General features: G+C 36.8%; 2 protein-coding genes across 4 annotated transcripts; both read left to right on the top strand.

Moving 5' to 3' along the window:
- The first annotated feature begins 8,405 nt into the window (after positions 1 to 8,405).
- Positions 8,406 to 12,230, top strand: LOC134805637 (uncharacterized). Of its 2 annotated transcripts, XM_063778910.1 has the most exons (3): positions 8,406 to 8,536; positions 9,089 to 10,133; positions 11,948 to 12,230. In XM_063778910.1, the coding sequence occupies exons 1-2, from the start codon at positions 8,428 to 8,430 to the stop codon at positions 10,126 to 10,128; spliced, it is 1,149 nt and encodes a 382-aa protein (XP_063634980.1). In that variant the 5' UTR covers positions 8,406 to 8,427; the 3' UTR covers positions 10,129 to 10,133; positions 11,948 to 12,230. The 2 variants fall into 2 exon arrangements, with proteins under 2 accessions (XP_063634980.1, XP_063634979.1); XM_063778909.1 differs by lacking the exon at positions 11,948 to 12,230 and having other exon boundaries at positions 9,089 to 10,260.
- A 6,128-nt stretch (positions 12,231 to 18,358) lies between these two features.
- LOC134805660 (uncharacterized) lies at positions 18,359 to 22,335 on the top strand. Of its 2 annotated transcripts, XM_063778923.1 has the most exons (5): positions 18,359 to 18,559; positions 19,021 to 19,083; positions 19,165 to 19,224; positions 21,415 to 21,511; positions 21,860 to 22,335. In XM_063778923.1, exons 1-5 carry the CDS (start codon positions 18,480 to 18,482, stop codon positions 22,112 to 22,114), a joined length of 555 nt encoding a protein of 184 aa, XP_063634993.1. In that variant the 5' UTR covers positions 18,359 to 18,479; the 3' UTR covers positions 22,115 to 22,335. The 2 variants fall into 2 exon arrangements, with proteins under 2 accessions (XP_063634993.1, XP_063634994.1); XM_063778924.1 differs by lacking the exon at positions 21,860 to 22,335 and having other exon boundaries at positions 21,415 to 21,840.
- Positions 22,336 to 23,430: the final 1,095 nt, after the last annotated feature.

The following is a 23,430-nucleotide window of genomic DNA, read 5'->3' as shown; positions in this document are numbered from 1 at the left end:
TTTTAATAAACTACTTTATAATAAATTTTAGTATAAAAAAAGATTAAATTTAAAGAAAATTAATCTTTTTTTTCTTCAAGGGGGGAGGTGTAGTGTGTGTGCTATGCCTCACCCACGCACAAGCATACCCTTAACCTATATAAATGCATATACGTGTTATTTAAGCCATTATTATACGACTATACTCGAAGCTAGTTGTTTCCTTTAACGCCCAACCTCACAGACTGAAGTTCTTACACGCATGGGCAAAGTGAGAAACGGGTGTGCTGTTATGGCAAGCAGAGAAGAAGATTCTTAACTTTGTCCATTTACAATATCGTTCAATCATATATTTGTCTCAACTCATCCTGATAACTGACAGAAACTCGGAGTTGATTATCAGTAAATCAAAATTTAAACTTCGCCCAGTTCCAAAACTTTGAAAAATTCTACATTAAATTAAATTATTCGGAATTCTTATATCGGTCACCGCAAAACGGCCAATGTGAGGAAACTACGCTAAATGCAGCTTAGAGCGCGCCCAGCAACAACCAGCCAATGGAAAATAATGAAAAGGCATCCCCTGTTAAACCCATTAATGATTTATCCTTGTTTAAATATTAAACCACCACCTCCAGTAAAACTACCTGTTATGCAAATATTCATGTACCTATTAAGAACGACATGATTAATAATGAATATCCAAACCATCTAAACCGTAATTTTTTTTCAGTCAGCTTGTATAAGTTTTACTCCAGGCACATGTATTTAGAGTGGTATGTAAACATGCACCCATATTTGGTTGTAACATTTTTGTCAATAAACAAACCTGCACGACCTCCATAAATGAAACATCATATAAAAAATATCTACAGCATTGTAAGTACTTGGGCTCGGTAATGTACGCCGATGCCAAAATACAAACAGATATCGAGTCTAGAAAATGGACTATGTAGCAAAAATGTAGACCTCTCACCGGTGTACTCTGATAATCAAAGATGTGTTTACGAAATAGCAATTTGGCTTGCTATATTGTATAGCCTGGATTGTTGACGCGTGCGGGAAGACGATACACAGAAGCTGCATTTAAATAAGCTCAAAATGCTTCGTTGGACTGAAGTTATTACACGCGTGAGAAATGGGTGGGCTGATTAGGCAAGCAGAGAATAACATTCTTAATTTTGTGCATTTACTATATATTTTAATCATATATGTATCTCAACATATCCTGACAACTGACAGAAACTCGGAGCTGATTATCAGTACATCAAATTGCGAACTTCGCCCAGTTTCAAAAATATGAAGAAATTTCTACAGTCTAAACTAAATTATTCGGATTTAGTATATCAGTCACCGCGAAACTTGGGCTCGGTAATGTACGCCGATGCCAAAATACAGACAGACATCGAGTCTAGAAAAGGACTAGATGGCAAAAATTGAGATCTCTCACCGGTATACTCTGCGAATCAAAGAAGCCGAATTTAAGGGAAGGGTTTACGAGACCACAATTTGGTTTGCTATATTATATAGCCTGGATTTCTAGCCCGTGCGGAAAGATTATGCACAGAAGCTGCATTTAAATTAGCTCAAAATGTTTTGGTGGACTGAAGTTCTTACACGCATGGGCAAAGTGAGAAACGGGTGTGCTGTTATGGCAAGCAGAGAAGAAGATTCTTAACTTTGTCCATTTACAATATCGTTCAATCATATATTTGTCTCAACTCATCCTGATAACTGACAGAAACTCGGAGTTGATTATCAGTGAATCAAAATTTAAACTTCGCCCAATTCCAAAACTTTGAAAAATTCTACATTCTAAATTAAATTATTCGGAATTCTTATATCGGTCACCGCAAAACGGCCAATGTGAGAAAACTACGCTAAATGCAGCTTAGAGCCCGCCCAGCAACAACCAGCCAATGGAAAATAATGAAAAGGCATCCCCTGTTAAACCCATTAATTATTTATCCTTGTTTAAATATTAAGTTTTACTCCAGGCACATGTATTTAGAGTGGTATGTAAACATGCACCCATATTTGGTTCTAACATTTTTGTCAATAAACAAACCTACACGACCTCCATAAATGATACATCATATAAAAAATATCTACAGAATTGTAAGTACTTGGGCTCGGTAATGTACGCCGATGCCAAAATACAAACAGATATCCAGACTATAAAAAGGACTATAAAGCAAAATGGAGACCTCTCACCGGTGTACTCTGATAATCAAAGATGCTGATTCTTAAAGATGTGTTTACGAAATCGCAATTTGGCCTGCTATATTATATAGCCTGGATTGTTGACGCGTGCGGGAAGACGATACACAAAGGCTGCATTTAAATTAGCTCAATATGCTTCGTTTATATTTATTCTCTATATTTGTCTCAACACATCCTGACAACTGACAGAACCTTGGAGACGATTATCAGGACATCAAATTTTAAACTAGGCCCCATTTCAAAAATATGAAGAAATTTCTGCAGTCTAAAATAAATTATTCGGAATTCTTATCATATATCGGTCAACGCAAAACGGCAACTGTAAAGAGACTACGCCAAATTCAACTTTGGCGTCCCCTGTGAAACCCAGCCCGCCCAGCAACAAACAGTCAATGGAAAATAAGGGAAAGTCATCCCCTGTGAAACCCATTAATTATTTATCCTTCTTTAACCATCAAAGCGCCACCTCCAGTAAAACTACCTGCTATGCTATTATGCATGTACTTATTTAGAACGAAGTGATTGATAATGAATATCCAAACCAACAAAACTGTATTTTTTTTTTCAATCAGCTTGTATAAGTTTTACTCCAGGCACTTGTATTTAGAGTAGTGTGTATACATGCACCCATATTTGGTTGTAACTTTTTGACATTAAACAAAACTGCACGACCTCCATAAATGAAACATCATATACAAAATATCTACAGCATTGTAAGTACTTGGGCTCGGTAATGTACGCCGATGCCAAAATTCAAACAGATATCGAGTCTAGAAAATGGACTATTTAGCAAAAATGTAGACCTCTCACCGGTGTACTCTGATAATCAAAGATGTGTTTATGAAATAGCAATTTGGCTTGCTATATTGTATAGCCTGGATTGTTGACGACGCGTGCGGGAAGACGATACACAGAAGCTGCATTTAAATAAGCTCAAAATGCTTCGTTGGATTGAAGTTATTACACGCATGGAAAAAGTGAGAAATGGGTGGGCTGATATGGCAAGCAGAGAATAAGATTTTTAATTTTGTGCATTTACTATAGGTATATTTTAATCATATATTTGTCTCAACACATCCTGACAACTGACAGAACCTTGGAGACGATTATCAGGACATCAAATTTAAAACTTCGCCCAGTTTCAAAAATATGAAGAAATTTCTACAGTCTAAACTAAATTATTCGGATTTAGTATATCAGTCACCGCGAAACTTGGGCTCGGTAATGTACGCCGATGCCAAAATACAGACAGACATCGTGTCTAGAAAAAGGACTAGATGGCAAAAGTGGAGATCTCTCACCGGTATACTCTGCGAATCAAAGATGCCGAATTTAAGGGAAGGGTTTACGAGACCACAATTTGGCTTGCTATATTATATAGCCTGGATTTCTAGCCCGTACGGGAAGATTATATACAGAAGCTGCATTTAAATGAGCTCAAAATGCTTTGGGGGACTGAAGTTCTTACACGCATGGGCAAAGTGAGAAACGGGTGTGCTGTTATGGCAAGCAGAGAAGAAGATTCTTAACTTTGTCCATTTACAATATCGTTTAATCATATATTTGTCTCAACTCATCCTGATAACTGACAGAAACTCGGAGTTGATTATCAGTGAATCAAAATTTAAACTTCGCCCAATTCCAAAACTTTGAAGAATTCTACATTCTAAATTAAATTACTTGGAATTCTTATATCGGTCACCGGAAAACGGCCAATGTGAGGAATCTACGCTAAATTCAGCTTAGAGCCCGCCCAGCAACAACCAGCCAATGGAAAATAATGAAAAGGCATCCCCTGTTAAACCCATTAATTATTTATCCTTCTTTAAATATTAAACCACCACCTCCTGTAAAACTACCTGTTATGCAAATATTCATGTACCCATTAAGAACGAAATGATTGATAATGAATATCCAAACCATCAAAACTGTAATTTTTTTTCAGTCAGCTTGTATAAGTTTTACTCCAGGCACATGTATTTAGAGTGGTATGTAAACATGCACCCATATTTGGTTGTAACATTTTTGTCAATAAGCAAACCTGCACGACCTCCATAAATGAGACATCATATAAAAAATATTTACAGCATTGTAAGTACTTGGGCTTGGTAATGTACGCCGATGCCAAACTACAAACAGATATCGAGTCTAAAAAAAGGACTATAAAGCAAAATGGAGACCTCTCACCGGTTTACTTTGATAATCTAAGATGCTGATTCTTAAGGATGTGTTTTCGAAATCGCAATTTGGCCTGCTATATTATATAGCCTGGATTGTTGACGCGTGCGAGAAGACGATACACAAAGGCTGCATTTAAATGAGCTCAATATGCTTCGTTGGACTAAAGTTATTACACGCATACAAAAAGTGAGAAATGGGTGGGCTGATATGCAAGCAGAGAATAAAATTTTTAATTTTGTGCAATACTATAGGTATAATTAAATCATATATTTGTCTCCACACATCCTGACAACTGACAGAAACTTGGAGACGATTATCAGGACATCAAATTTCGAACTTCGCCCAGTTTCATGCCCCATTTAAAAAATATGAAGAAATTTCTGTAGTCTAAAATAAATTATTCGGAATTCTTACAATATATCGGCACCGCAAAACAGCAACTGTTAGGAGACTACGCCAAATTCAGCTTTGGCGTATCCTGTGAAACGCAGCCCGCCCAGCAACAACCAGCCAATGGAAATTAAGGAAAAGTCATCCCCTGTGAAACCCATTAATTATTTATCCTTCTTTAATCATTAAACCGCCACCTCCAGTAAAACTACCTGCTATGCAATTATGCATGTACTTATTTAGAACGAAGTGATTGTTAATGAATATCCAAACCAACAAAACTGTTTTTTTTTTTTCAATCCGCTTTTATAAATTTTACTCCAGGCACTTGTATTTAGAGTAGTGTGTATACATGCACCCATATTTGGTTGTAACTTTTTGACATTAAACAAACTTGCACGACCTCCATAAATGAAACATCATATAAAAAATATCTACAGCATTGTAAGTACTTGGGCTCGGTAATGTACGCCGATGTCAAAATACAAACAGATATCGAGTCTAGAAAATGGACTATTTAGCAAAAATGTAGACCTCTCACCGGTGTACTCTGATAATCAAAGATGTGTTTACTAAATAGCAATTTGGCTCGCTATATTGTATAGCCTGGATTGTTGACGCGTGCGGGAAGACGATACACAGAAGCTGCTTTTAAATGAGCTCAAAATGCTTCGTTGGACTGAAGTTATTACACGCATGGAAAAATGAGAAATGGGTGGGCTGATTAGGCAAGCAGAGAATAACATTCTTAATTTTGTGCATTTACTATATATTTTAATCATATATTTGTCTCAACACACCCTGACAACTGACAGAAACTCGGAGCTGATTATCAGTATATCAAATTTCGAACTTCGCCCAGTTTCAAAAACATGAAGAAATTTCTACAGTCTAAACTAAATTATGCGGATTTAGTATATCATTCACCGCGAAACTTGGGCTCGGTAATGTACGCCGATGCCAAAATACAGACAGACATTGTGTCTAGAAAAAGAAAAAATAGAGATCTCTCACCGGTATACTTTGCGAATCAAATATGCCGAATTTAAGGGAAGGGTTTACGAGACCACAATTTGGCTTGCTATATTATATAGCCTGGATTTCTAGCCCGTGCGGGAAGATTATACACAGAAGCTGCATTTAAATGAGCTCAAAATGCTTTGGTGGACTGAAGTTCTTACACGCATGGGCAAAGTGAGAAACGGGTGTGCTGTTATGGCAAGCAGAGAAGAAGATTCTTAACTTTGTCCATTTACAATATCGTTCAATCATATATTTGTCTCAACTCGTCCTGATAACTGACAGAAACTCGGAGTTGATTATCAGTAAATCAAAATTTAAACTTCGCCCAATTCTAGTAAATCCAATAAACAACTCATTTTTCCTTCGGCCTACTCAACCTAAAGTAGTAAGTATTTACAATTCTAAAAAACCATAAAAATAAATCGTCTTTTGGCATAGATGAAATCCCCCCAGCTTTATTAAAATCTTGCGCAGAATCTCTATGCAGTCCCTACTCCCTACTAATAAATCAATCTTTTTCACAAGGCATCTTTCCTGATGCATTGAAAATCTCATTAATAAAACCCATTCACAAAAAGGGAAATACCGCAGACAAAAATTACTACCGTCCAATCTCTCTACTACCCACGTCATCTAAATTTTTTGAAACCGCGATGGTAAAGCGCCTTTATAGTTTCTGTGAAAAATCCAAAATTTTTAGTGAAAATCAAAATGGCTTCAGAAAAAATCACTCAATTACCTTAGCAATCTATAAATATGCCCTAGAGATATTCAATATTATAAACGACAAAAAATATGCTGTGGGGCTCTTACTCGACATGAGTAAGGCCTACGATAGAGTCCGATATGAAATCCTTCTAGACAAACTATATAACATAGGTGTTAGAGTTATTGCACTGGAGTGGTTTAAGTCATATTTGACCAATCGCTCCCAATATGTTGAAATAGAGCACAGATACTTTGATAGAGCAATTATACAGCACATCAGATCAGAGAGAGTCCCAGTGAAGGGCTCTATCCCTCAAGGTAGCGTCTTAGGCTTTATTCTATTTATCATTTACATAAATGATCTTCCTAAAATATTAGACGAACATAGCACGCTTTTCGCAGATGACATATCTATAATGTTCCCATGCGATACTACTGTAGAAGTTCAGAATAAATTACAGTCAACGCTAAATAAAATTACAAATTGTTTGTAATCCCATAACCTAAAGCTCAACATTAACAAAACAAAAATTATCCAATTTAAAATCCAATATAAAACCTTCATCAAAAATCATCATTGGAAATAGACTTTAAATATTCAAAATTAGATAACGTGAGTTCTGCCACCCTATTAGGAATAGAATTAGACTCAAATATGAGCTGGAAAGACCATATTCTAAAATTGTCAAAAAAATTATCATCTTTTATATATGCCCTTGAGCATCTAAAGCGAGCTACAGACCTACAGACATCCCTTGCGGCATATTACGCATATGCTTATTTGCGAGTATCATATGGCCTGGTCCTTTGGGGAAATAGCTGCGATATTGATAAAATATTTATTCTGCAAAAAAAATGCATCACAATTCTAGTACAACATAGATCAAATGGAGTCGTGTAAACCCTATTTTATCAAACATGAAATACTGACCGTTGCATCTATGTACATATTTGAATCATGTAAATTTGTTAGGAAACACTTAAACTTATATTCACTCAAAGATACAACTCAAATTAAAAGAAATAATCGTAATGTTAATCAACTAAAAGTGCCTTTTTCGAAATTAAAGCTTGTCACATGTAGCCCCCATTATATGACTATAAAAATCTATAATCACCTTCCAAACTCTATCAAAGATCTGGAAAATGAAGGTCAATTTAAAAAAACAGCTGAAACTGTTTTTAATTATTGGATGTTTTATAATATTAAAGAATTTTTTTGACCAAGTCAGTAAATAAAAATATTACCGTGCTTTGTAGTAAGGAAATAATGTAATATTGCTATCAAATGATCATGTGTGAATGTATGTATAATATTAATTTAATGAAATGTGTATAATAATTGTAATCAAATCACCTACTTGTAGCCCTCTTACCAGTATATTGCCGTGCCCTTGCAGGGTGTCACATGTATACCTTTATTTATGTTCCATTCCAACCATGTCTGTAATGTGATATGCAATAAAGTATTCTATTCTAATTCCAAAACTTTGAAGAATTCTATATTCTAAATTAAATTATTCGGAATTCTTATATCGGTCACCGCAAAACGGCCAATGTGAGGAGACTACGCTAAATTCAGCTTAGAGCCCGCCCAGCAACAACCAGCCAATGGAAAATATTGAAAAGGCATCCCCTGTAAAACCCATTAATTATACTACGACGTTACATCCTCAAGATTTATTGTCACTCTGTAGTTCACTCTCAATGTATCAGGCATTGCACATTAGTTTAAAGCTAGAAAATAGAATAAAAAGTACTAAAATGACTACCTTCCCCCACTCCTGCCTCACCGTCACCCGGTTCTTGCGCCCGAGTTCGTGTCATTCTCTTTCTTTGTGCGGGCATTGCAACATCGTGTTACGTAACTTAGTCATTCCGAAATATCGTATCCTTTTCTTTGGATCGCACAAAGCAGTTATAATGGGAAAACGTAAACGTAAGGATAAAAATCGTCATTTAAAAGAAAAGATTAGGCGATTAGAAGATCGACTCAACCGTTGTTCATCATCAGACTCGGCAACAGACGAAGGTTAGTGTCTTTTTTGTTTAAATAGAACAATAGTAAGTACCTAATGAATTCAAACTATCATGCATTAATTGTCACTACGACAAAATACTGTGGAATGCGTAATAAATTGAATCTACCCTCTTAAATCGGAGAAAAACTTAATGCTTCGATTCAAACTCGAACGAATCTATATAAACAAAGATTCTTTTTTTTATGTCCTTTGTACTGTTACCGGATTATCAATGTTCGTTGTTTACTTTATTAAAAATTACATTTTAGGTAGTAATGGTTCTGTAAACGAAAGATTTTCATCGTATAACATGGACATTAGATAATAAATAGTTTAATGTCATAACATAAACTTGTTAAAAGTATTAAAAGGTTACTCGAGCCATTTTAAGCCTAGATATGCCAACTAGCAGTCCCGCGTCATAGCGTGCCTATGCCCAGTGACTCAAAAGTTTCAGTCCAGCGATATAGCGAGCCTATACCCAGTGACTTAAAAACACTAGTCCAGCGGCATAGCGAGCCTATGTTCAGAGACTTAAAAATTGTTTTTTATCGTCTTTACAGAATACAATAATTATGATGGGTACTACCCAGAACCGTACGATTACCCTCACAATCCAGGTAATGAAGACGAAGTGCCCCTAATACCGTGGTCTGATTCGGAACACTCGATTCCTGATACAACGCCTAAATCGGTGATCATGCAACCTACACCGATAGCGGACCCAGCTCTTAATGCCGGCGTACCCAGTAACGTCAATGAAACGGTATCGGCTGATCCCGGTATCACCACCGAGACCGATACATCACAAACATTGCCGTCTGATATATTAGAGGCCCTCGGGGACCCGAAGGGAAAAGAAGAAATATATGGGCCAAAAATACCTGATGAAATCTCTAAACGTTGGGGCCGGGTACTCGTTGATGGCCTAGTGAAAGATGCAAAGCAAAAACTGCCTGAAAAGCACCTGATACCGGATAACTTTCGTTTGGCCAAAGCTCCTATTTTAAATCCTGAGATTATATCGGTGCTTAACGAATCAGTCAGATATCGTGACAAATTATTAGAAAAAGAGCAAAACCAACTGGGCCTAGGCATTTCTGAGCTCACAAATCTAGCTTCAGCGGTAATCAAAGAAAACTTAGATAAAGTCGAAATACTAAAGAAACTTTCTGAAGCTAGCCAGATTTTCCTAGACCTTCATCACGATCAGACCACTAGGAGAAGAAAACTCATAACCACAACTCTTGACAAAAAGTTTGTCAACATTATATCGGACGTAAAAAGGGATACCTACCTGTTTGGTGAAAACCTAGGGGAAAAAATAAAAGCCACAAAAACAGCGGAAACATCAGGGCTGCAAGTGAAGCGTAAAGAGGTCAACGCTATCGCGTCTACGTCTAGGAAATATCCCAACCAGGGAAACTGGAGGGGCCCACCCCGAACATACTACCAATACCAATTTCAACATTTTCAACGAGCACCCAGACAGGGTGGGCCGAGACCGCGCTACCCTCACCAGCAATACCGGTACCGTCCGCCAGTTCCCGATCGTCAAGCCCAATCGACGCGCAAGCCGCCCAACAAGACCCCAAAAGCCTAATAGAGGTAAATGTACCCCATGCGGGTAGACTGAAATATTTCTATAATGAATGGTGTAATATTACTGACGATCAGGTAGTTTTGAGCTATGTGAAAGGACTAGTCATACCTTTCAATAGCCCAGTCATGCAAAATGTGTTTCCAGCAAATAACAATTGTAGCTTTCTAGAAATTGAGCAAATCAATTGCGAGATTAATAAATTAAAGGACTTAGGCGCGTTGATAGAGTGTAAAGATATACCTGGACAGTTTTTATCTAGTATCTTTCTTACTCCAAAACCAGATGGCTCTAATCGTTTCATACTTAATCTTAAAAACCTAAATAAACACATTGCACATCAACATTTGAAAATGGAAGATGTGCGAACGGTGACAAAGCTTATGACAAAAAACTGTTTTATGTCCACCATAGACCTAAAAGACGCATATTTTTTGATCCCAATTAATACTAAGAGCAAAAAGTTTCTGAGGTTCAAATTTCAGGGAAATACCTTTGAATTTCAGTGTTTACCTTTCGGCCTCTCCTTGGCGCCATATATATTTACCAAGTTACTCAAACCAGTGACGGCGGTTCTAAGAAGCAAAGGCTACGTGCTAGCTATTTACCTAGATGATATTATATGTTTAGGCGGTACTTATGATGAATGCCTAACTTGCGCTACGGAAACCGTTAATATACTAAAAAATCTAGGTTTTGTAATAAACCAGACTAAGAGTAAATTAATACCTAGTCAAGTTCAGACTTATCTCGGTTTTGAGTTAGACTCTGTTAATATGCGTCTAGGCTTACCAAATAAGAAAAGACAAAAAATTGTAGACTGCCTCAAATATATCCACAATAAAAAATCAATCACTATACGTGATTTCGCCAAGCTTTTAGGTCAATTATGCTCAGCCTGTCCAGCGATTGCTTATGGGTGGGTTTACACCAAACCCTTAGAGCGTGAAAAATTTCTTGCTTTACAAAAATCGGGAGACAACTATGATAGCCTTATTAGTATTGGGGCTCACCTTAATCCTGACTTTATATGGTGGAAAAATAAAATTTTAACTTCATATAACCAAATCCGAGAAGGCAAATTTATTTTAGAAATTTTCTCAGACGCATCCTTGACAGGCTGGGGAGCATATTGTAACGGTGAAAGAACCGGAGGTTTTTGGAGCCCACAGGAGGCTAAAAGACACATAAATTTTCTCGAGCTGCTTGCAGCTTTTAATGGATTAAAATGTTTTGCTCGGAATCTTAACAACGTAGAAATATTACTACGCATTGACAATACCACTGCCATATCATACATAAACAAATTTGGCGGAGTACAGTATATTCATCTAAATAATATTACTCGTAAGATATGGCAGTGGTGCGAGTCCCGCCAGTTATACATATATGCGTCATACATTAAATCCAAAGACAACGTTGAGGCAGACGAAGAATCTCGTCATCGCAATATTGATACCGAATGGAGTTTATCTCCCTTAGCATTTCAAAAAATTACACGTTACTTTGGATTTCCTGAAATTGACCTATTTGCGTCCAGATTAAATAATAAATGCCTCAAGTACATTTCATGGAAACGCGACCCTGAGGCATTTGATATTGACGCATTTACGCAAAACTGGGCTAACTTTTTCTTTTATGCTTTTCCGCCTTTCTCGCTTATTCTCAAAAGTCTGAGGAAAATCATAAATGAAAAAGCTACAGGTGTAATGGTCGTTCCGGACTGGCCCAGTCAACCCTGGTACCCAATTTTCATGAAGCTCTCCAAACATAAACCGATATATTTCAATCCCGAGCCTGAGTTGCTTCTTTCTCCTTTCAGGAAGAGACACCCTCTCTGGAGTCGCCTTTCCCTGGTGGCATCACTATTATCCGGGAAGCATTTAGAAGACAAAATCTAAATCTAGACACAATTGATATTTTAATATCATCTTTATCAAAAAACTCTTTAAATCAGTATAATAGTGGATACAAAAAGTGGTGGACGTTTTGTTCAAAAAATAACATAAGTATCTACTCCACCAATATTCCTGATATTCTTGCGTTTTTTACGGCTGAATATAACGCCGGTGCAAGTTACTCCACTTTAAATACAGTTCGTTCTGCACTTTCTTTGATATTGGGCAAAAAGTTCAGTAATGATGAAAGGGTCGCTAGGTTCATAAAAGGTGTTTTTAAAACAAAACCTGCGTTACCAAAATATCAGTCAACCTGGGACCCTAATCTAGTTTTAGACCAAGTCTGTAATTGGCATCCTAATGAGGACTTGCCTTTAGAAAGAATTACAAAAAAGTTGGTAGCTCTTCTTGCGTTGTCTACAGGACAACGTATGCAGACGCTAGCCCTTATTAGCTTATCCAATATCAAGGTAAATGAAAAGAATATTGAAATTGTAATTAATGACCTAATTAAAACTTCAGCTCCGGGTAGATCTATGCCCCGGCTAATTATTCCATTTTTTCCTCATAAGGTCGAGTTATGTCCCGCTAAATGCCTAATTGCATATATGGAAAAGACCACTCAATTTAGACATTTAACCAAAACAGACAAGTTGATTTTAACAACAAAAAGTCCAGTCCACAACGCGAGCCCTTCAACCATTAGCCGTTGGATAAAGTCTGTATTGGCAGCAAGCGGAATAGATACTTCAGTTTTTTCAGCCTACAGTTGTCGTCATGCGTCTACATCAGCAGCCAGTCGAAAAGGGGTATCTGTAGACCTTATCAAAAAGTCAGCTGGCTGGTCAAAGAATTCTCTGGTATTCGCAAAGTTTTATAATAGGCCGGTAATTGAAGAAGATAGCAACATTTTTGCAGAGGCTGTATGTAATGGGGACAATGATACTGTAGTACAAGTCGTTGATTAGTAAATACCTAGTATTAGTTTACTATAATAGGCACTGTATGTAATTTAACGAATTAATGCTAAATTCGAAAATACAAATTTGATTACACATATACATTTATTTTATTCGGTCTTGCTACTTTCCCTTAAGTGCCAGTTTTTGCTCGGCGCTAAACATCTACAGAGTGACAATAAATCTTGAGGATGTAACGTCGTAGTATAATTTAAGGTTAAACAAACTTACCTGAAGTGAAGTTTGACCATAATTATACGAGACGTTACATCCGAAAAGATTTATCACCCGCCCTGCCCTGCAATTTTTTTCTCCGAGGCTCAAAAAATGATACCCAAAACTGTCGCAAAATGGCACTTAAGTATCTCTGAAACAATGACACGAACTCGGGCGCAAGAACCGGGTGACGGTGAGGCAGGAGTGGGGGAAGGTAGTCATTTTAGTACTTTTTATTCTATTTTCTAGCTTTAAACTAATGTGCAATGCCTGATACATTGAGAGTGAACTACAGAGTGACAATAAATCTTTTCGGATGTAACGTCTCGTATAATTATGGTCAAACTTCACTTCAGGTAAGTTTGTTTAACCTTAAATTATTTATCCTTCTTTAAATATTAAACCACCACCTCCAGTAAAACTACCTGTTATGCAAATATTCATGTACTTATTAAGAACGAAATGATTGATAATGAATATCCAAACCATCAAAACTGTAATTTTTTTTCAGTCAGCTTGTACAAGTTTTACTCCAGGCACATGTATTTAGAGTGGTATGTAAACATGCACCCATATTTGGTTTTAACATTTTTGTCAATAAACAAACCTGCACGACCTCCATAAATGAGACATCATATAAAAAATATCTACAGCATTGTAAGTACTTGGGCTCGGTAATGTACGCCGATGCCAAAATAAAAAACAGATATCGAGTCTAGAAAAAGGACTATAAAGCAAAATGGAGACCTCTCACCGGTGTACTCTGATAATCAAAGATGCTGATTCTTAAGGATGTGTTTACGAAATCGCAATTTGGCCTGCTATATTGTATAGCCTGGATTGTTGACGCGTGCCGGAAGACGATACACAAAGGCTGCATTTAAATGAGCTCAATATGCTTCGTTGGACTGAAGTTATTACACGTGTTAGGCACGCACCTCGCACACTGCACCATGGCACGGCTACGTCATCGATATACGTCACAGCGTCGCGTCACCTGCACTGCATCACGCCGGCGTATGCGCCCACGTCACCACGTTACGTTGCAGCCACCCCGCGCCCGCGCCGCGCATCATCGATATTGGGCAATTGGTCCAATCGTGTTAATAAAACGGAAGTGCAAGCTCACTCTGGGCCTTTTTGACACCTAACATCGGGTCTTAGGACAACGCGTTAGATTAAGCTATAAATGTAATCTTTATATTTTAATTAAATCTCTTTTATTCGACGCATTCTTATAATTTATCTCCTCCACTGCTGCCTCCCTATATAATTGGCGCAGTCGTGAGTCGAGTCGATTCGGTGCGCGAAATCTAGCATCGATATCCCGTCCTGAGCACGAATCTACGTGTGCATCGACTCTACAAAGAACCTGAGCAGCACAGACGAGGAGATCTACTTGGCGCTTGAATAGAGAGAAGAAAACGTGAAATGTGGTGGTGAGTACACATAGGGTTTGGTTGCATTCCTGTGTATTTCCCCCTTTTCCAAAATTTTTCGCCCACTTTCCGCCCAATCTAGGGATAGGAGTAGTAGGTTTCGGCGCATCGAGCGCATTGATTTATTTAGAAATTTAGATAGTATTATTGAAGAAGACGAAATGGCAAACAATGATTTTAATGATATTTTTAAAGCCCTTAAGGTAGTTCCAGAATTCGATGGAAATCCTAATGTTTTAGTTAGATTTATAAATATATGTGATCAGATAATTGCCAGATATGTGAGAGCAGAGGCTGGGAACGAATTAAATAATTTGTCGGTCTTAAATGGACTCTTAAATAAAACCATGGGTTCCGCAGCGCGAACCCTTACAAATAACGGAATTCCTAGTACCTGGGCAGGGATTAGAGATTCTCTATTAAATAATTTTTCCGATCGTAGAGATGAAACGGCATTATACACAGATTTATCTATGATGACGCAAGGTGTTTTACGAGAAATGTCAGCACATGCTTTGTACGATAGTAACTTATGTGCAATTGCACGAAACTGTAGAGACCACTATAATAGCAAAAAGAGAGTTGTATAAAAAACTTGGTTTAGAAACGTACCTGAGAGGTCTTTCTGAACCTCTTGGATCTCGTATGAGATGTATGAAACCTGACTCGATGGAACAAGCCCTTGAATTCGCACAAAAAGAACTTAACGTCATGTATTTGCAAAATAAAAATAAAAACTACGAAATTGCGCAGAAACCTTACTTTTCTAATAAGAAGCAGAACTTATCACCGAATTCTAATTCTTATCCAATTAACTACCAACAGCCGCAACAGCAGCATTCGCAGCATCAACCTAATAATAACGCCTATCAGTTTAGACCCCCTAATACTAACCCGCAGCAAGCTGGCCCATCTAGGACCCAGCAAATGCTCCGAGCGTTACCTCGCTCGAATATGTCCACAGGATTTAGGATTCCGCAGAGAACTCAAGTTCACCAGCAACAGCAAAATAATCCTCAACCAATGAGCGGTGTAAGCCACCCCGTTGCTCGTACTCTAGCCCCAACTAGAAACAACTGGAGTCAACCCTCTCGTAATAATACTAATAATACAGCCGAGACGAACATGCACGAATCACAACCCGTTTACTATGGTAGATAGCGCGTCATTAATGCTTTCGAAGCTATTTTCCTTTCTGTCCACTTTAAATATAAGGGAAGTGTCATCTGCAAATAACACTATATCATGTCTATCTTGCACAACTTTTGGTAAGTCATTAATGTATACCAAAAACAGGAAGGGACCAAGAATTGAACCTTGAGGCACTCCGAGGGCTACCGGGGACCCCGCCGATTGAGTTCCATTAATAACTACTCGCTGAGTTCTATCCGAAAGGTACGATGAGACCAGGTCAAGGGCACTAGCTTGTATCCCATAGCGGCTTAATTTTCTCTTTAAATTTTCGTGATCAACGCAATCAAATGCCTTTGACAGATCACAGAAAATTCCAACAGCATCTTGAGCTTTTTCCCAGGCATCAAAGATGTGTTTTAGAAGTACCGCACCGGCGTCAGTAGTTGATCGACCTTTGGTAAAACCAAATTGATTGCTATCAAGCAGTTTGTTTCTGTTGAAATGTGACAATAGTTGATTCAGAATAAGTTTCTCGAACACTTTGCTTAATGCCGGTAGTATTGAAATCGGTCTAAAGTTCGTGGGATCTGTTCTCGTTCATGATTTAAACAGCGGGATAATTTTGCTATGTTTCATAATATCTGGAAAAATTCCGGCATCAATGCATCTGTTGAAAATCTCAGCTAAGTATGGTGTAATTGACTCAATAATGGAATCTAATACTTTGACTGACAGGCCCCAAAGATCTTCAGTTTTCTTTAAATTTAAAGACCTAAAAGTCTTAAGAACTATGTTCGGAGTGACATACGAAAATTTGAAGATTTCTGTACATTCTGCCACATTTGTCTTCAAAATTTCTTCAGCGACGTCTGGCGATGAATTAAGAGATCTTGTCGTTTCTACCGGGATATTCGAGAAAAACCGCTCAAAATGATCTGCCACTTCACGGTCGGAACTTACTAAAGTGTCAGCAATTCGTAGGTTGTAGTGCGGATCCTTCAGTTTACGTTTTCCAGTTTCATTGCTGATTACTTGCCATACAGTTTTGACTTTATCGCTGGAATTTAGGATCTTGTTCGACAAATAATCGGCTTTAGCAGCGACACACAACATCTTAAAAGTTTTAGAAAAATTCTTAACGTACTCCAGAAATTCCGGTCTTTTATCAGTTGCCTTTAAATCATATAAGTCATAGAGTCGGCGTCTTTTCTCGTGAATATCCGGTGTAGCCCAGTCGCTAAATTTAGTCTTGGCCTTGCTTTGCACCTTTTTCTGAATGAAACAGGCATCAAATTCCTTTTTAATACAATTAAACAACTCGGAACTCAAACAGTCAGGGTCTTCCTGGGTACATGAAAGACAACATAATTGTTTAGTAATATTACGATTGAATAAACCTAGGCGACTTTCGGAAATCGGCCTGCACATGAGGAATTTCTTCAGTTTTCCCGCTGAAAGAAGCTTTTAGTCCACAGTGGTCAGAACTTAGGTTGTTAATAACAGATTTACTAATCGCATCATTATTACTAAAGTGCACTGGTTGCTGTGATTCGAGTGGGCTCACAAAATAAATTGACTAAATTGAAGGATTTAAAAGTATTTAGTAACCTTCCACATAATGGCGAATTTTCTAGCAAATTAGTATTAAAATCACCACATACAATTATATTTTTGTGACTTCTAAAAACACTACTAAGTACTTCATCTATGACTGATTCGAATAAGTTATAGTCTGCCGACGGGGGCCTGTACACGCATATAATTATAAATTGTTCCAAATTCCAATTCAACACAAGAAAGTTCTATAAGGCGTTCCACAGACATGTCAACAATGTCTCTACGCTCCTTACTTTTTAAATTATGTTTAACCATTATCAATGACCCGCCGCGATTGCAAGATCTCCTAAAAAATGAACATACTATACTATGATTATTGAAATTAAACATAAATTCATGACCTTTAAGCCAGTGCTCAGTTATACAGAGGATGTCAATATTCGAGTACTGTATAAACAAATCAATTTCGTGTTCCTTACAGGTAAATCCTTGGATATTTTGATGAACTAAGTTTAATAAATTGGTTTTACCAAACATACTAATATCGCAGTGATCAATAGGAACGGAGCCGGCTGGTGCACACGTTGTCGCAGCGGTTAGTTTAAGGCCGTTCCCTGAGCCAGAAATGTAAAAATACCCCAATAATTATCCTATTTTTCTAAGAAACGGTGATATTTGTAGACGTGGGAAAAATAAATATAATTCTTGATTATATTATCTTTAATAACACAGCTTTCGATACACGATTCATAACACTTCGCTCGATACAATTTATTCCCAAAGTAACCTCCAATTCGAATTTTTACTCCAACTTTACTCGTTTCTTTACTATGTGACACTATGAAACAAAAAAAGGAGAAAAATCAATCATAAGTATAACAGTAATTTGACAGCTTTAGAAAAACGATAATTAGAGGCAATATTTTTAAAATAAATAAACATCAACTAATTCTATCGTAACAAAATACCGACTCCGGCCTGCATGCTCTATCTCCGTCCGTCTTTCGAAATGAGACAGTGATGGCTGAGCGCTCGTGCCAGACGGACCTGTACTAGGTGTCCCCAAAACAAATATAAGATTTACTTATAAAAACTGTGCTGTGTTGTGTGTCCTAGTGATATACCGTGTGCACCAAAACCTTTAAGTTATAATGGGTAACAAGCAATTGAATAAAAAGAAGACATCTCGAAAAAGACAACTCGGAAGATTCCAACAAACAATGGAACTAACGTAAATAAAAATGTATATTTATTACACAGTGAAATACGTAATTATTACTTAATTTAATATATACTTGATCGTACTAATTAGTAATCCATATAACTTGAAACATTCTAAAAATTAATAATCGCTCCATCTACCGGTAAACATTGTCATCATCTAAATGGCTTAAAAGGATATCGCGATTCGCGACGAAGTTTACACCACGCGGCACTAGCGCCGTTGCCTTGCACGGCAAAGACAGAAAACATTGCCGTCTATGTGTGCGTCTCCGTGAGTCGTAGTTGGTCGTAGTTACGCGGTTGCGGTGTAGTGGGCCTTCCTACAAATACGAGCACACAGTGATACATGTAACGCACACAATTAGACGCATAAAGCGTTCTTTTAGCAATCCATCCACCTATCGAGGGTTCGAACCTCAGCTCGTGATTTGTCATGCGTCTAAACTTTTTACTTTTTTGTCTTTCTAGGAAAAGAAGAAAATTGGATAATTTCACAGCCGAACATGATACTATATCTTTAGACTACATCGAGTGAGTATAATTATTTGACTTGTGCTTTTTAGCCCTACCTACGTAACACAATACACTACTACAATTTATCTTTATTTACAGACTGCAAAATATGGAAATGGAATCTCCGATTTCATCAACCACTGACATTCAAAGTAACGAGTAAGTTCTAATTCTAATTGTGGCATTATCTATGAAAAGGGACCTTATTGTCTATGGCGCTTACGACGCACTGCGTCGCACGGCGTGGTATTTATATCAGAGCATCGTTAATAATGGCGGAAGCGCCATCGACAATAAGGTCCCTTTTCATAGATAACGCCACAAATACCTACCTACTCAAGTACTCACAGCGGCGGCGTACGAAAAGACCTTAGTTAGATTTAGATACCTACTGTTTTCCTATCAGTGCAGATGCTTATATCTTTTTATGAATTGAATTGATATTCTCAATTATTTGGACATATTTTGTACTTATTTTCCTAGATGGCTATTAGTAGTATTAGTACTACCTACTTAGCAAATGTTCGCCGAAAACTAAATAAAATGTCGCCAATCAATAATATCGTACGAAATACATTGCCCTCATCAGTTATTTGATATTCTCCAAGAGGTACTTAATTTAAAAAAACCGGCCAAGTGCAAGTTGGATTCGCACACGCAGGGTTCCGTACCATTATGCAAAAAACGGCAAAAATCACGTTTGTTGCATAACTATTTATTTTATTCTGTTTTTAGTATTTGTTGTTATAGCGGCGATAGAAATTCAATCATCTGTGAAATTTTAAACTGTCTAGCTACCACGGTTCATGAGATACAGCCTGATGACAGACGGACAGACGGACGGACGGACAGCGAAGTCTTAGTAATAGGGTCCCGTTTTTACCCTTTGGGTACGGAACCCTAAAAATGTACACTGATAGAATGTAATAGGGTTGCCTGAGTAAGTCCCGGAAATTAAAATCCCGGGATTTACCGATTGTCCGTACTTTCGTTATTCTTTTACGTATTTTTTAATGAACTGGTAGTTATTTTATATTATACCTACCCTACACAATAGTAAATGATTTCCTTTTCTTGAGCGTGTTGACCGATTTTTTATTTTAATAAAACTAATAATCTTGGGCAATTATTTCCATTTTCAATTTCTCATTTACCTGTGATAGAGCATTTTTAGGGTTCTGTAGCCAAATGGCAAAAAACGGAACCCTTAAGGATTCGTCATGTCTGTCTGTCTGTCCGTCCGTATATACAGCCACTTTTTTCTGAAACTATAAGAACTATAGGTACTGTTGAAACTTGGATTTTCCAACAAAAATAGAAAAAAACAATACATTTTGGGGGTTCCCCATACTTATAACTGAAACTCAACATTTTTTTTTGCATCAATCCCATACGTGTGGGGTATTTATGGATAGGTCTTCAAAAAATATATTGAGGTTTTTGATATCATTTTTTTCTAAACTCAATAGTTTGCGCGAGAGACCACCTCCAAAGTGGTAAAATGTGTGTCCTTTAACTTATAAAATAAGAGAATGATAAAACAAAAAAAAATATATATGATGTACATTACCATGCAAACTTCCACCGAAAATTGGTTTGAACGAGATCTAGTAAGCAGTTTTTTTAATACTTACGTCATAAACCGCAATTTTATTATGTTACTTGCTAGATGTTACTATTTGGCTACTTTGTTGCTACAAAGTATTTGACGCCGACTGTACCTGTAACCAGCACAATGGTTTATTTACTTTCAAGTAGTTTTCTCCATTGTCATCACTTGTTATAATATAGGTACCTACATAAAAATTTTGAAATTAGTCTGTCTCACTTTTCGAAATAACTGCATTTCTGGAATGCTGCGTTTTGCGGGTCCATGATCAATTTATGAAATAGTAATGGACTAATTTATAAATTGAGTGATGTTGTAAAGAAATGACTGGCTGCTACAATTCTTCGACCGACAGATTTGTCCGGATGCTTAATGAGAGGCAAAATGTGGCTGTTATTGTTCATCATCACTTGATGATAAAAAATAGTGCGAAAAATAGTTGACATGAGTTGCGTATTACCTATTCTCACATGTATCGTACAACGTTTTACAGTACATATAGCCCTATAGGTTAACTGGAAGAGATCCCTCAAAGGGATAAGTTCGCCTTTGTACTTCTTGCTAATTGTATGTTATTTTTAATATGTCTTTTTGTACAATAAAGAGTTTACTACTACTACTACTAGCCCTTTAAATATTTGACATAGTTACGTAATGTGTGTGTGCATTATCGCACTAGTGCGGTAAAGTCCATATGTGCTGTAAAACATCATACATTTATTTAATTTTGGTTTTGACAGTGAGGCGACCGGCTCAAACATTTTGAACCCACGCATTGCACAGGTGGATGACACTTATCGGGTTCCTAGTATATTAGAGGAAGAAGATACCCATGAGGTAGGTGATTCATGCTAATTATGCTTATTGATTGTAGAGCAGAGAACAATTTTACCTTTTGTACTAACTACCTAGCTAGAATAACATTGTTTCAACTTCGTGTGCCAGAATTCCATCGTAAATTGATTTATCACACGATTCGTAGTCATTATACAGGGTCTTACTTTTATTTCTCTCGTTGGTTCTTTACCACCGGTGCTTTATATGTACAGTCGACGTCAAATATATGTATACATTTTTCACCTTATTACAAAGGAGTATGCTGCAATAGGTACATATCTTTGACGTCGACTGTACATGATGTGACAAATTGTAAATGCTAACACATACAATATATTTTATTTTCAGTTACAAATATCGTTCAATGTGGAAGAAGAGCTTCCTGACAAAACCGTCGGTCGAAGAATTGTCGCAGTTAGTTACCATTCGATTCGATTCCTCGCATTTTATCCAATAAAAGATTGTATGGAAACTATATACATAAACGCAATATTTCACCGACAAAATCGCAATTTTCTTGTTTTGTTCATACTTCAAGATGGACTCTTTGTGACCTTGACGTCACGGTCACATATCGTTTTGTTCGGGGCGTTTCGCGAGTGAAGTACGACTGTCGGACTTTGACTATCATTTCTGACTTTTGTATTCCTTTAATGCAATGGATCCCATATAGACTTTTGATCCTAAAGACAAACCTGATCGATTGATACCATAAATGAAAATTAGTCATCTATTATCGATAAGTATATATGTTTTTCTTCATCAAATTATCAATAATTTTCATTTTTTAGATTGTTCCCTCTATAAACTCCTAATAGTCTACCTTGGTGCCAAATAGGGAATGTAAATCAGTTATTTTTTGTATGGAAATAATCGGTTATTAACCGAAACCGCGGTTATTTCCATACAAAAAATAACCGATTTGCATTCCTTAGTGCCAAATTTCAAGTTTCTAGGTCAGCTCGAAGTGGGTTAGGTTTTTGATCTATTAGTCAGTCAGTCACAAAAATGCCGGTTTTAAAACGTTAATTTATGAATAACTGTTAGAGCTACGTTTACGAAATTTTGTATTCTAGACAAGATAAGGGGCTTGAATAAATGTGCAAAATTGCATGTGACTCATGTGAGTAGGTAAAAATGGTAATAAAATTATCAATAGGAAGGATCAAGAAGTTGTTGCAGCCAGAATTAAGAATTTACCAAGGAGAGGACATGTCACTATCATATTTTAATTCATTTTAAAATGTCATTCAGATTATCAATAAGAGTTTCTTATACCGTATTCGAATTAAAAGAAATATTTTATTAATAACACAATTCTCTCTAGTTTTTGCTCGTATTTAGTATACAACTAACTAATTATTCGTATAAAATTATTTATCGTAGAAACACTCGTATAGTTTCAAAATAAGCTATTTTATTTTGTTGGCATTGTCAAACCCATTGACTATTTTTGTTTTGCTTTAATATATGGTCAGTCGTAAAAGTATTAGCGTCAGCAATGGATTTATATAATGTATTTCTTTAAAAAACATGATATTTCATGCTAAGTAACAGAAAACAGTCAAATGGTGTACTGCCATCTCGCCGAAATATTTTTCGCCTAATTTCACTTCCCAACCAACTTATTGCAGTACTTTTAGTTGGCAAACCAATACTTAGCATATTATTATTTAGCGTAATTTTTATTTGAACACAATTTTATTTAGCAGATGTTCATTTTACCACGATTCATTTAGAAAAATAGTTACTAAGCAAATGTTTTATTATACCTAACTATTTATTGTTAAATAACGTTTGCCCAAATTGAAATTTCGCATACTTTTTATTGGATCACAATTATATTTAGCATTTTTTTTATGACCCGTAAAACGAAACTGCTCCCAGAGATAGGTAGGTTATGGTTTTTTTTTTAAGAC

The sequence above is a fragment of the Cydia splendana genome, unplaced genomic scaffold (genome assembly GCF_910591565.1).
Source record: "Cydia splendana unplaced genomic scaffold, ilCydSple1.2 scaffold_47_ctg1, whole genome shotgun sequence".
Taxonomy (NCBI): domain Eukaryota; kingdom Metazoa; phylum Arthropoda; class Insecta; order Lepidoptera; family Tortricidae; genus Cydia; species Cydia splendana.
This window is presented reverse-complemented; position numbering and strand designations above follow the sequence as displayed.

Coding starts and splice junctions, on each gene's coding strand:
- LOC134805637 (XM_063778910.1), top strand. CDS start 8,428: ATGGGAAAACGTAAACGTAAGGATAAAAATCGTCATTTAAAAGAAAAG. Junction 8,537..9,088: donor AGACTCGGCAACAGACGAAG/GTTAGTGTCTTT, acceptor TCGTCTTTACAG/AATACAATAATTATGATGGG.
- LOC134805660 (XM_063778923.1), top strand. CDS start 18,480: ATGGGTAACAAGCAATTGAATAAAAAGAAGACATCTCGAAAAAGACAA. Junction 18,560..19,020: donor CAACAAACAATGGAACTAAC/GTAAATAAAAAT, acceptor TTGTCTTTCTAG/GAAAAGAAGAAAATTGGATA. Junction 21,512..21,859: donor AGGAAGAAGATACCCATGAG/GTAGGTGATTCA, acceptor TTTTATTTTCAG/TTACAAATATCGTTCAATGT.